General features: G+C 42.3%; 1 protein-coding gene across 1 annotated transcript in view; it reads right to left on the reverse strand.

The window, feature by feature from the left end:
- Positions 1-995: 995 nt before the first annotated feature.
- Positions 996-14,532, reverse strand: part of MYBPC3 (myosin binding protein C3) — a 101,464-nt gene continuing 87,927 nt past the window's right edge. The window contains exons 29-34 of the mRNA XM_067557709.1: positions 14,207-14,346; positions 13,451-13,610; positions 12,757-12,893; positions 5,531-5,717; positions 4,174-4,216; positions 996-2,456 (exon numbers count right to left, since the gene is read on the reverse strand). Of these exons, the coding sequence (XP_067413810.1) occupies positions 4,206-4,216; positions 5,531-5,717; positions 12,757-12,893; positions 13,451-13,610; positions 14,207-14,346 (635 nt within the window). The 3' untranslated portion in view covers positions 996-2,456; positions 4,174-4,205. The remainder of the gene's footprint in view (positions 2,457-4,173; positions 4,217-5,530; positions 5,718-12,756; positions 12,894-13,450; positions 13,611-14,206; positions 14,347-14,532) is intronic.

The following is a 14,532-nucleotide window of genomic DNA, read 5'->3' on the forward strand; positions in this document are numbered from 1 at the left end:
TTGCCATAGGAGTCCATTTGTCAGACTTTTTCTGTGTAATTCCATTGCTGGAAGTAGTGTGTGGTGGTAGAGGAATGTGGGTATGATTTTTCTTAGCTAGCTGGGTTTGTGAAGTGTGGGTAGACATGCTACATGACATGTCAATCAGTGTTAAAACTAGCATCAAGTTGCCAGCATTTTTTAGTGTTTGAGGAGTGACCCGTATTATATGTGCAACCCATCCCTATTTGGTTTTGTATGCCAGAAACTAAAAATCCAAAAGCAGCAGCTCAACCAACTTAGTTAAAGAAGACTATGCACTGTCTATCATTAGTTTCCTATACTTCGCTTGCACTAGACAGTGAGGCCCTCACAGGCATAGAGCAGGCTTGTTTGTCTGTCTTTTTTCTTATGTAGGTTGAAAGTGCCTATCACCGGTATTTAAATATCTGAATTTTGTATTCTGACAACATTTATATAGTGCAATTTCATGAAGATGTCATGTAGGTACAAACACATATCTATGATGAAAGGGTCAAGGGGAATGCATTTCTTGCCATTACTCTTGGAGCTTTCATAGTGAGTGAACATCCCCTTGTCTTTCACAAAACCAGTATGAGTATAATCAACAGACAGGAATTCAATGGGAAAGTGCCATCTTCTTCAGGACAGTGTTAGTTTTGTGAGTTCTTTTTAGTCTTGTGCTAAAGTATAGCATGAACTTACTGCTTCTCCAAAACAATAATTCAGAGCACCTTCCAAATATTAACTAACACAGTTTGTAAAGCACTTTGACTCCTTTCAGGCTAACAGTTGCTGTAAAAATCTAAGTTGTTTATAGTTTAGTCTTTTGCTTTTCTGAAGACACTGTCAACAGGGTTGCCGGGGTGAAGGTTTGAGTCCATTTTACATTCAGTTTGTAAGCTCCTATTGACATGTAATGTCTCATTTGTATGTGTGGTATCTAGTAAATTCAAATAAAGAAGAGACCTGGTCAGAAAATAGGGACATGTAAATATTTTTGCATGATATTTTAATTGAAGTTTTGTGACTTCAACAAATAGTAATAAAGATTATAGGAGACATCACAAAAGCATCTCTCATTTTACAAGAATTGTGGTTGCTTATATATCCTTCCATGTTCTGATATGAATAAAATACCACATAATCCAGCTGTCACTGCACAGGTATCTTTATTATGAAGATATATTTAATGGTGTAGCACAATCAATCTGCTGAGTCAGAAATACTCATCTATCAACACTGAAACATCTTAGAGGGGAGAACAGGGGCACTTACTATTATCTTGAAGAAACTAAAGTAATTCTTTGACAAACCCTCACTTCCTGGATGGGTTTCCTCTCCTTGCCTTCTCTTGTCACACCAGTGTAAAAGGAGAGTAATATCAAGTCAGGGACTTCTAACTACTACTGTAAGCTGAAAAAGGTTACACAGTGCAAAACTAGCAAGTGAGAAGCAGCAGACTTGGGGCAAGAGGTTTTTGGTTTTTTTAACAAACTCAAAAACGTAACTAAAAAGAACATAACTGGAAAAAATGTAAAAATAGTTTATAAACTTTGAAAAACCACAAATGATACAAAATTAAAATAAGCTTTTGCTGAACTCATAAGTTTTGTGCTTTGAAATTATATTGAAATGTTGTACTTCCTGACTGCATCTTTCAATGTCCCTCTTGAGATAGAAAGCTAGTTCTGAATTTGAGTTTGTAATTCAATTGCAGTAACATCTGAAAAACAGGAGTTCATGCTGGTGTAATTTACCAAACCAAAAGATGATTAATGAATAGTTAGCAGGGACTATTTTATGTACAGCAAGCAGCGCAATAGCCTAGACCAGAGATTCTCAAATAGTGTTCCATGGACAAGCATCTGTAGAGACTTCCCTGAGTCCACAGACAAACATTTTGAGAATCTGGTGTTGGAGGTTGCAAGAGGAAGGAGATCCCTGTGAGGTCTCTCTTATGCAGGGTCCTGTGGGGTGACAAAGTTGAAGCACTAGTACAATGACCTGTTTAGGACTTTCCTATCTGTGGTATTTCTGAGCAATACAAGTATTCTATCGGGAATTTTAGAATTCTGTAAGTGACAAAAGAGGGATTGGAGAGTGCTTATTTTAGCATTGGAGAGTTGAGGTTAGTGTTTGTACTCACTTCAAATGTGAGGGGTGGATCAGTTTTGCATTTAGTTTTAATGTTTCTGACCTAAAGGAGAATCTCTAGTGTTAATGCGGAAATCTTTCTATTTCCCCTGCATGGTTATTAGGGACAATAACACTTCAACAATTCTGATACAGGAAATAGAATCTGAAACTTGTAGCTAAATAGGACATCTTTGTCCCCTCCTGCCCCATTAAATAACACTTAAAGATAAGCAGAGCATTAGGTATAGATAGGTTTATCTGTTATTCATTCTCTTCTTTTTCCTTTCCTTCTCTTCAAATTCCAAACCCAATACCACCTGAGACAGAAAGAGAAGAGAGAGAGAGAGAGAGTTTAGTCACAAACAAGTGTGATGTTTATGATAACCATTTTATTTTAAATAATTTAAAGTGCATAGCACACTTTCAAATATACAGATGAACAACAATTTTTAAACTTAACATGCTTCTTAAACTGCTAACATCCAGACTCTGTTACAAATTAGCCTTGTACTAATAAATGGCACACATCCTCCCATTGCAGTGGTTCTCCTACACAAACAACTTTCAGTGAATTAAAAAGGAAGTATTCCGGTAGGACCATTCCATTATTCTTACAAATTGTTTAAGCCTGTGTGGGGCTGGAGAGCTTTCAACTCTCTCTAACTTGAATGGGAGTCCACTAAAGGCATGTAGCAAGGCGCTGTGGCCTTCTTTGGAACCTGGGCCCGAAGAAGGGTGGCGATGCCCCTACTGGGCAGAACCAGGCCCTGCAGGCCAAACAACCCAGAAGCAGAAGGACGGAGCCAGGGCTGGGGAGGGAAGTATAAAAGGACAGCCCAGCAGCTCAGTCAGGGGGAAGCTGCCACTGGAGACAGACATGTCTTCCCAGAGGCTGCGGTCTAGGCCTGACCCAGACCCTGCGGCTGTTTGGAGCAACCACCCCACTGACTGGAGCCCCCAAAACCTGCCCAGGCCTCTGGGCCCTAGTGACTGGAGGGGGCCGCCGGGCTCTAGTAGCTGGGAGAAGCTACCCGAGATCGCTGAGTGGGAGAAACCCCCTGAGGCTGGCCCTGACCTGGAGGAGCTGCCCAACGTCAGGGACCTCCAGGACCGAACTGAGCCTGGTGTACTGGAGGACCCCATGGAACCCTGTGACCTGGAGGAGCTGCCCTCCGCGGACAACCCTGAGGAGTTTCCAGACCTGCCATCGGTCAACAGTGAGGGACTCGTAGGACTCCCGCTCGCCGTCTACCCCAGCGACCCAGAGGGAGACGGCTGGCTACAGGTACCCAGAGACAGGGTGGGAGAAAGTAGCCCAGGGACTGCCAACTCTAGAGTGGCTGAGTCTGGGGTTGGACCAGTTGGCGTGTTGCGACTGGAGCCCCGCTGACTCAGTGACAAACCACTTTGCCACTGATAGGGCCCTGGGTTGGGAAGCAGTGGAGTCGAGTGGGCCTGCGTCCTCCTCCCCCACTTTCCTAGCCACCCTGGGAGTGCTTGGCTTCCTCTAAGCCTGCATCCTAGAGGATACCGAGCCTTGCCAGCCCCGCCTGCCTGCAAGGCTGGGGGCTATGGACTATTTTACCTGCCCTGCCTGCTTGAGGGCTGGGGGCTATTGACTGCCTCACCAGCCCTGCCCGGTTTGAGGGCTGGAGGCTGTAAACTGCTTGCCTGCCCCGCCCTTCCTGAGGGCCAGGGGCTACAGACTGCGTGGCTAGCCCACCCCACCTGAGGTCGGGGCTAAAGACTTGTAACACGTGAGCTAATTCCCATAGACCAAGGCGCTGTGGCCTTCCTCAGAGTCTGGGACCGAGGAAGGGTTGCGACGCCCCGGCTGGACTGTGCCACTAGCCTACAGGCACTTTGTGGGAATAGGATTTAAATGCAATGATTTAAAAAAAAAATCCTATCAATTGACCCATAAACTGGATTTTCATAAATGGCTCAGCATGGATCAATTTTCTACCCAGCTATTCATTCATCATTATTTTATCCAATGCTAATTAATTTTCCTTAAGTCATTTTGTTTCATACCTTGAATTGCTGATGAGGTAATGTTTAGAGTTTTACTGAGGTGCTGGAGGAGGTAAAAGAATTAAGAGACAGTGAGACACATCATAGAAGCTGAACTACAAAATTAAGACATGATGCTAATTAAAGCTTAAAAAAGGGGGCGGGGGAAGAGAGAGAGAACTTTAGTGGTCATTTTCTCCTCTCAATCAGGGGGAGACTTAACATGCCCAAGACAGACTCCAAGGAAAAGAGGGCTTGAACTTTTAATTACTACATTTTAAATATTTTTCCATATTTAACAGCAGGGAGTTCTCCTCTTATATGCCTCCTAACATTTTACTTAAGGAACTCACTCATGTGCATTCACTTTCAGTTGTTCTGTCACTAAAATGCTTTCTACTGCAACTACCTGTGAATAGAGCGACGACTTTTTCTCTAGTGGTCATATACCACCTTTTCCTTCTGGGGCCATGTTGTTGTTATTTTAAAAAAAGTACTCTGTACATATTTGTCCACTGAGATGAACTACAGTTACTCTTGTTGCTATCGTATTCAGATTACCTAGTAATTTGTCCTTATATTGGCACATAGTTGCACCATATTTTTTCTAGCATTTTTGTTTGTATGCATAACAATTTTGAACAATGTAAATACCATTTGGATTGGAAGAAGTCACTCTCCTTGTATAGAAGGCGCATCTCTACCAATAGCTATTCTACACCCATTCTTGTTGGCAGTTTGTTCTGTTTCTGAAATTTACTTTGTAAAGCACCATGCATGCTCACGGTGCTTTTATAATTTTTAATGGTTTTTCTAACAATATTTGGCCTAAAAAGTTCCCTTTTGCATGTTAAACCTATGGCCCTTTTGTCTGACTTCAGCTAGTAGTGAAAATAAGTGATCAATATCCTCTTTTATAATTGCTTGTAATTTGGCAGACATAATATTTAGATATTTTTGACAGCTATCATATCTCATCACTTTTGAGTCTCTTAGGAATTTCAGTTTTGAAATGCAGAGTATTGTCTGTAGGACAATGCTATTATCCACACAATACTGTTTATTAATTCAGCTTGTGACATTCATTCCAATGTTACATGCCTTCTTTTGGAATATTAAAAACACTGAGGGCATAATAGCTCCCCATCATCTTATCCTACAGTTCCTTTAGTACCGAACAAATAACAAAATTCTACCATAGTACTTCAGTGTGAAAAGCAGTCTTACCTCTTTCTATGGAGACATTCACCTATTCAGTGTACTTTAGCTTCTGCCCTCCAGATATCAACAACTTTTGCTTAAAGGGAAGCTATGATTTTTGGAAAAATTAATTATCCATTCATTTCAAAGAGAACATTATCTACAGAAATCTGGTTACCTCTAACATCCAGTTTGCACTCTATTTCAGTTTCACCACATTCATTCACAGCTTTACAGGTGTAAAAGCCTCCATCAAAGGGACTGGGCTTTCGGATCTCCAGGGTCAACACCCCTTGTTTACTGAACATACGATACTTGGCATTTCCAGATAGATCCACTTTGTTCTTGTACCAGAATATCTTTGGCTGAAGAACATTAAAACAAAAGTTAGGAAGTTGTAGATTTATGGTTGTCTGTGCAACCTTAATACAGCCTCCTTGGGTGCACTATAATACAAATTTTAATTACATGACTACATACTGTTGTTTTCATGAGTCCCCCTGACTCTTTCACTACACAAGATGGACAATGCTCACAAAATAGATACCTTAATTATTAAATATTTCTTTTTATCCTCATTCAGGGTGTGGCTCTATACCTTATTTACTGCACACTATCCATACCCTGCACCGACTACAGAATTACTGTATTAATTTCCTCAGGGCCTTTTTTGGGGTACTCATCACCATAACATCTGCGTGCTTCGCAAACATGAATGGATTTATCCGCACAACAAGCCTGTGAGCTGATATGGTATTATAAGTTCCATTTTACGGATGGAGAACTGAGGTACAGCAATATATTAGACCAAAATTGTAAGGTCTGCTAATTTTGCCTAATTTGAGATATCTAGGGCCTGATTTTTTCAGAGTACTTAGCACTTCATGTTCAAAGCACAGCTCCAGTTGACTTCAGTTGTGAGCATTCAGCACTTGTGCAAATCAGGCCCCTGATGTCTCAGGTTGGGCATTCAGAAAAGGAGGAACACGCAACTAGTGGCCAAATGTGAAACTAGAGGGTAACTGGCAGATGCAAGTGTAGAATCCAGTTCTCCAGCGTGCTATTCAGGTGTCTTAACTACACCATCCTCCCTCTTCCTTCAATTGTTGCCTTATTCACTATAAACCTTCCAATTTCTTCAACCGAGGCAGGGATCTTACAGAAAACAGACCCTTTTGCTACAAAGCCCTGAGCATCATCCCATCTTGTGCACTGAATGAGGCTGGGGTCTTATAGGAAAAAAGTACGTGATCATGTAATTAAAGGCTATAAAACTGTATACACACAAAGGGGCAGAATTAAGATTGTGCATGGTCAGCTTCAGTTCTGGCATTTTCTAGCTTTTGGGTGTTTGACTTGGCAATCTTAACAATCTTTAAACATAGTTTATCTTGTATGTAATTTCCTAGCTTTTTTAAAAAGCAAATAGAAAAAATAAGCTGCATGTGGAGCCATATTAATCCACATGTGGTATACCACTAGGATTCCACCTTTAAATCCTCACCACAGATCTCTACCATTTGATATAACTGAGTTACTGGTAATAGTAGACCGTGGGCCAGTCACTAGACGGGGATGAGATACACATTTTATCAGAGAGCTTCACAGCTGTTTGCTGACAACATTGGGACTTGGGAATTCTGAGTTCAGTTTTGTGTTCTGGCGGGGAGCGTGCTGTGGTTGTTACAGTTCTTCTGCCCTTGTTTACCTCTACTTCTACTACTTCTGTCCCCTACCATCTCCCATGCTTCTGTCCTGCTCTGTTCAAATCTCCCAAGTCTGCCCTTGTCTGCTTCTGCTCCTACTCCTATTCCCCCTTCTGTTCCTTCTCCTTCCACCTTGCTTGTCACCTCTCTGCTTCCTCTTATTGATGCTGCCTGGGTGCCAGGAGGGGAAGCATTGTGCGTACAGGAGGGAAAGTCTCCCTAATCTCAGTTCTAGTGCACAGTGTGGATAGCTGCATGTAGGTTTGTGTCTGATAGGTTTCAGTACAGTGTGGGACTAAAAAAGGTCTTCTACTTTTGCAACCAAGATGGTGGATTAAAAAATTTAAATGGAAAATATTGTGGCTTTGCACTGTGGGCCAGGTTTGGAATGTGGCATCTATTTTGTTTTAGAATTACAGCCTTGTGACTCAGTGTCCTCATCAGTAAAATTTGAATGGAAATGAAATAATGATACTGACCTCCTTTGTAAAGCTGATGAAAGTTATTATTAGTACCGTTTTATTACTGTATGTCTTTGGCCCTCTCTGCTTGACGAATCTTGTGCATCAATACTAGTCATGCTGAATCACGTTAAGGACACTTGCAGTTTTACTGTTCTCCAGCAACGTTATACACCCTTGTATTTTTGTCAATGGCCCTCTTGTTCCTTCTGCACCTCATGTCTCAGTGCTATCTGGGCATAAATATTGGCTTCTGCCTGGTGGCAGCATGTTCATGGAATGCACTTTATACCTGAGATATCTTTGATGGTCTAGAGTTATTCAAAATGTCAAAGTTCTATCACCAGGAAGACGCACAACAGCTGTACAGTGTGTATGGAGCCATTTGTATGTGTCTTCTGGCAAGCATACAATTGGGCATTACAGGTTCAGAAAAGATCTTAGAGAGGCCACTTTGAAGTGATTGTTTGCACTATGGAATGGCAGGATGAGCAGGATTTGCACCAATTGTGCGAACATGGGAGGGAGAATCATCTAAACTGGGATTCAGATGATTGATTCATTTGACTACCACAAAAAGCATAATCTGGAATGTTAGAGAAAAATCAGTGGCAACTGTTTGGAATAGTTATGTGTGGATACGAAATGAGTTTCAGTTGACTGAGGAGGAACAATCATTACTGAACCCTAATCTAAACTACAGACTGTTGTCGAACAAAGTCAGCTTTTTGTGCCAAAACAGTGGTGGTGTACACACTGCAATCCCCCCCGCCCCAGCCCAACTCCTCTGATTTTGCGACAAAATAAAACCACCTCAATAAGAGGCATAGAGCTTTTTGCACCAAACTTTTAGTGACAGAGTATCAGTGTAGACAGTTCACTCGGTTATATTGCAGTAAATGGCCTCCAGGAAGTGTCCCACAATGCTCATCCTGATCACTCTGGCCATCACTTTGAACTCCGCTGCCCTGCAGCCATCTGTCATTCTGCCTTTAAAGTCCTGTGAATTTTTGAAATTCCACTTCCTGCTTGGTCGGCCTGGAGAACTGGCATCTCAACTTCCCAGTTGACCATGGTGGCTCCATGCACCAAACGCTCTCCTGCTTGGAGCACACTGGAGCTTCTGGATCTGATCAACATTTGGGGAGTGTAGTTCTAGCTCCACTCCAGCCAAAGGAACTTTGATACGTACAGTTAATTTTTTTCATTTAACGGTGGAGAAGGCTATGAGTGGGATACACTATAGTGCCATGCGAAAATCAAGGAGCTGCAGCAGGGGTACCAATAGGTTAAGGAGTCAAACCATCACTCTGCTGCAGAGCCAAAGACCTGCTTCTTCTATAAGGAGCTGGAAACCATCCTCAGCAGCGACCCCACCTCCACCGTCAACAGACCCGTGAATACCTCCGCGGGCCCGGAGGCAGAGGACGTTGGACTTAACCCCGACGAAGAAGTCATGGACAAGGAGGTCAAGTTGGAGAATGATGCGGTGCAGGGGACCCCAGGTCGTTTGCTGACATAGGGAGCCAAGACTTCTTCTTGACCCTGGAGACTTTGAGCCAGTCCCAGCCCTCCAGCTCTGGCATGCAGGATGCAGGAGAGGAGAACTTGGGCAAGTGATTTTTTTGAACATACATGAGGTATAGCTGTCCTTTGCTTTGTTGCATTATAATGCTGGTTCAAGGGATAGAAATGCACAAGAGCAGCTGTATTTGCATGTGTTTCCCAGTCCCCTGTTCAGCTAGGCGGTGCAGCAGAAAAGTCGGTTAATGCACACTAAGATTTCATGGGAATCCTCCAGATTGATCTCTAGGAAACTTTTTGCTGAAGTTATTTGCCAATCCTCTGCCGGAGATTTCTTGGCAGAGTTCCTTTGTTTCCGTTGTAGGAAACTTTCCTGTGCCAATCGGCATTCACTTGTGCAAGGATCAGAACGGCACACAGGCGAGCAGCATAGGGACCCAGTTTGAAGCTGCTTGCATGGAGGAGATGCACCCTAGCATCCCTGCCTACTTTCAGGAGTGAGATATCAGCTTCTTTGGCCCCCCGCCTGTGGAAAATGGTGACACAATTTGAAATTTTGTCCCTATCTACCTAAATCAGTATCCCAAACAATCACCCAGAGCCTTCTCCCCAGCTTGAGTGCCCCATGTCTCCAGGCACAGTTCGCCATGCCCTGGTTGATCATCAAGCTCTGCACTTGTCAGGGGACAGTGAGAAAGAGGTTTATTTTACAGTAATGAATCAATGCTGTTGTTGTTGCACTCACAGTCATGCTTTTGTTTATTGTGCTTCTACAGATGTGCTCTTGAGGGGAAACCCCTCCACACTTCGTAGTGCCAGAGGCTTATCAGAAAAAGATCACGGAGCGGCAAAGAGAAGATGTTCCAAGAAATCCTCCAGTCTTCTGAGGCAGAAAAAAAGAAAACGGGGCATGGAGACACACTGTGTCCAAAAATCAGAAAATTGATAGGCAGGAGAGGAGGGAAAACCAGGAGCAAATGATAGCAGGTCATGAGTGCATGATAAAAGCCATGGAGGAGCAAACAGAGCTGCTAAAGTCACTAATAATGTTGCAGGATGAATTCATGCATACTCACCCCCTTCCAGCCAATACAAAACATCTTTCCATGCGCTCCCCAAACTCTACCACACATTCTTACCAAATTCCTGGCCTGTCTTGGTACCCTGTTCACTCCATTCTTTCAGACAGATTCTAGAACAATAGCTGGACTTACACCCAGCTGTCATAGTTCACACTACCCCTCTCTGCTTTCTCCCCTCCAGCCCAGCTTTTTCTGTCTGTTGTGAATTATTGTTTATTAAATAAAGACATATTCTGTGAAGAATAAGCAATCTTTATTTGTCTCTTGCACACTGTGGTTGCAACTCACAATGATACACAGTGCAAGCTGGATAGCAATCATAGCGTGGCACAGTTCTGTTTACAAAGACACCTTATTGTTGCTCATTGTCAAAATGGCCACTCAAAACCTCCCTGATTCAAATGGCCCCATTATGTCCCTCTAATAGCCCTGACATCTGGTTGTTCATAGTCATCCACAAAGTGATCTGCCTCTGTGCTCCACCCAGGGGGGAACTTTTCACCCTTAGCTTAGCAAATATTATGGAGCACACTGAAGGTGGTTATAACCATGGGAACATTTTCCTCATTTAGGTCTAATCTGCCATTAAAGGCATCACCAACGAGTTTTTAATCTGCCAAACGCATATTCAAAGGTCATTCGGCACCTGCTCAAACCATTATTGAAGTGCTCCTTGCTGCTATCCAGGGTGCCCATATAAGCCTTCATGAGCCATGGCAGTAGACTGGGTCCCAAGATCACTATGGGCATTTCAACATCCCCCATTGGAATCTTTTGGTCTGGAAAGAAAGTCCCTTCTTGCAGCTTTTTGTATAGGCCAGTATTCCTGAAGATGTGTGCGTCAAGCACCTTCCCTGACCAACCTGCACTGATGTCAGTGAAACACCCGTGGTGATCCACAAACACCTGCAGTACCATAGAGAAGCACACCTTTCTATTGATGTACTCTATTGCAAGATGGTCCGGGGCCAAAATTGGGATATGCGTGCCATCTATCACCCTGACACAGTTGGAAAATCCCTTCGCTGCAAAGCCATCCACTATTTCACGCACATTTCCAAGACTCACAGTCCTTCGTAACAGAATGAGATTAATGGCCTGCACACTTGCGATAACACAGCTGCAATGATAGACTTCCCTACTCCACACTGATTAGCGACTGACCAGTAGCAATCTGGAGTTGCCAGCCACCACACGGCAATTGCCATGTGCTTCTCCAGAGAGAGGGCAGGTGTTGTTCCTGTGTCCTTGAGCCGGAGGGCAGGGGCGAGCACCACACAGAGTTTCATGAAGGTGGCTTTGTGCATTTGAAAGTTCTGCAGCCATTGCTCATCATCCCAGACCTGCATAACGATGCAATCCTACCACTCAGTTCTTGTTTCACGCACCCAAAAGCAGCGGTGCACCGTGTGCAGATGCTTCATGAATGGAAACTAATCCAGCGTTTGCATGGCACGCAGCAGGTCAGGTGCCTTGGATTCCTGTTCTGATTGGGAGCACACAATATATTGCATAACCAGGCGCGATGTGTTCAGAACACTGATAACAACAGTGGCGAGCAGTGCAGGATCCATCCTTTCAAATAAAGATGGTGGGTGCACAGGAAACTGGAGCCGTTGAAAAATGCAGTCAGAAACCCATGGAATGATGGGATGGAAATCACTGCATCATGGGACTTTGAGCCTACACCCATGATGCACTGCGATCCTCTCCACCATCCCGCAGCTCCTAGCGGCACAAGGTAGTGAGTTGCACAGTGGGATAGCTGCCAACAGTGCATTGCTCTCACTGTCGATGCTAGAGCATCAACTGTGGATGCGCTTCAGCAACACAATGAGTACTGTGTGGATGGGCACAAGTGTTATAATTACAGCACTTTTTGATCATCGCTGTAACTTGCATTGACAACACTTACTAGTGTAAACAAGGCCTTAGCATGGTAAAGTTCTTTATTGCGTACAAGGTCCTTATTTCCCCCTAGTTCAGTCTACTTTCAGAGATTGAATCTAATCTTAGCCCATGGCTGATATCCTTTGTCCAGGTATTCATATCAATAAGATACAAAATACAGTTCATCCTGAATAGAGCTCAGCAAATAATTGAGAGTGAAGAAAGTGTTCCCTGCGTGAGAGGTTTGTTTTTTAATGCTGTCCCCTTGCACAAACAAGTTACAGCAGGGTATTTTACTACTTGATCACACAATATGCATCCAGAAACACAAAAAGTTACATAGGTGCACTGAAGGTAATAGAAAAAGATGCATTTTCTTTGCATTCTATGAGTAAGTGAATAATATGGTTGCGTTGTCCTCTGCTGTGCTGAAAGACCCAATTGTAATATATACATGGAAGGGGCGAGACTGTGCGAACTGTAATTTTCAGCTTCCTGATTTGGGCATTTAAAATCTTAGGTTTCATGCTGTATCACTATACTGCTTTTGTTGGTGTTTGGGTTTTTCACAGGAACGCTATTTCTTCTAGGGTGTGGCGAAATAGTATGGATTAGTGTCCTATAATGAACATCAATAATTAGAACAGTGTAATTACACGATGCTGGCATGCATTTTAGGGTAGTTATAGTAGGTTTTTGACTTGTCACAATTATATAGATGACAATTAGTGTAATCTGTACCTTGGGACTTCCTCTTACAGCACAGCTGAGCGTAGCATTGTATCCAGAGATCACAGAACGGCTTACTAAGGGGTGAGTGAATTTGGGGGCTTCAGAGAAATCATGCTCTTTGTAACTGGGTGGTTTATAAATGGTGCCTGCAATTCAAACAAACAGAGTAATATAGTAAGAATTTCGTCTTAATTTTTGCCTAGTCAATACAGTCTACTTGTAATTTTATTTTATCTTTGCAATTTTAGGAAAGCAGTAATGTTAAAACAATGTTAGTGTTGCCAACTTTTGTGGTGTAGTGAGGTTTTTTCCTAAAAGCTCTGGCTCCTGGAGTCATGGGATTATGTGAGAGTCTGTTTTCATTTAAATAAAAAGTTTCTAGCCTTCATGGTTGCATAGAAAAGCTTGAAAGCATGAACTCTAAGAGCACAAAACCCAGAAGATAATTATAAGAACCCTAAATTTTTTTTTTAATTTCATGATTTATGGGGGCCTAACTCGTGGTTCTTGAACACTCGTCACAGTCTAATTGTTCAAGGCATTTAAAAGCTGTAAGTGCCAAGTATTAAGTATTGAAAAGGTCTCCGTTTCTATGCCCAGTAATTCTGTACTCAACTGCCTGTAAGGTATTACTCAGCATGCTAATTGTGGCTTATCTATGAGACAGTCTTTTGTGACCTTTGCTTTGAAGAATGTGTGTTACCTGTCTTTTGTATGTAGGCAGGAGTTTCAGTTCTTGCAGCAGTTTCACTCAGTCCATACAAATTTTCACTGAAGACTCGGAAATAGTACTCATTCCCCATAATCAGGTCTGACACTACACAATTAGTGCGTCGATAGTGGTCAAAAACCGTATACCATTCCTATAATGACAATGTACATTGTTACAAAAAGCAGAATATCTTGAAAAAGGTTTAAAGGGTCAGAGATGGTGCTAGTTTTGGTGTGCAGACCTTTCTTGTTGGTATTAGTGAAGGAAGACAGCCTATGGAGCAATGATTTTGGAAAGGGATAGTAATTCCTGATAGAGTAAATGATACCACACATGTTCCTTTAAAGCAGATTAAAAACCTTACCTTGATCTTTAGTCTGTTATGAAATTGTACGTGTACTTGCATATAACACAAAAGTTTCTATCCCTTATAGTTATTGCACATGAAACTTTATAAACTAAATGTAAACTATTTTAAATAAAAACTATTTTAAGTCTGTCTTCCTAAGTCTGCAGAGACAGCTTTAGTGCCAGTGGTCACAGATGAAATCAACTTTACTCTAGTCAATTTCAACATATCTATTCAGAACAAGGTCAAAAATAATGTGAATTGACAAAAACCCTTAAAGTGAAAATGTAGCTTCTGGTTCAGCATTCTCCTTCCAGGCTCTATCTACCTTGCCTTACTCTCATCCCACCCAATTTCAGTGACTTTAGGAATTATTAGCAAGCCACAGTGTATCTCACCATTGTCTTTTTGTCAGCCTTCTGGATTGTGTACCCTGAGATCTGTGCATTGCCATCATCTTGGGGTGGTTTCCACTCCAGAGCAACGTTGAATCCCCACACATCTACAATTTTCACATTCTGAGGTGGGCCAGGCTTATCTACAGAAGAAACAAGTCAGAGAAACTAAGTTCTTGTTTCAGGATCTTTGATCTTCAGCATTTCCTCCCAAGCAGGAAAAAATTATCACTGAATTGTGTAATTACCCTAAAGCAAAACACTTAATTTATGGAAAGTTAAAGCTGAAAATTTAAACATGAAAATAAAAAAAAAAAGTCGGTTAAAGT

This window comes from Emydura macquarii, unplaced genomic scaffold, assembly GCF_026122565.2.
Source record: "Emydura macquarii macquarii isolate MOO-44397 ecotype Brisbane River unplaced genomic scaffold, CSIRO-AGI_Emac_v2 contig_1876, whole genome shotgun sequence".
Taxonomy (NCBI): domain Eukaryota; kingdom Metazoa; phylum Chordata; order Testudines; family Chelidae; genus Emydura; species Emydura macquarii.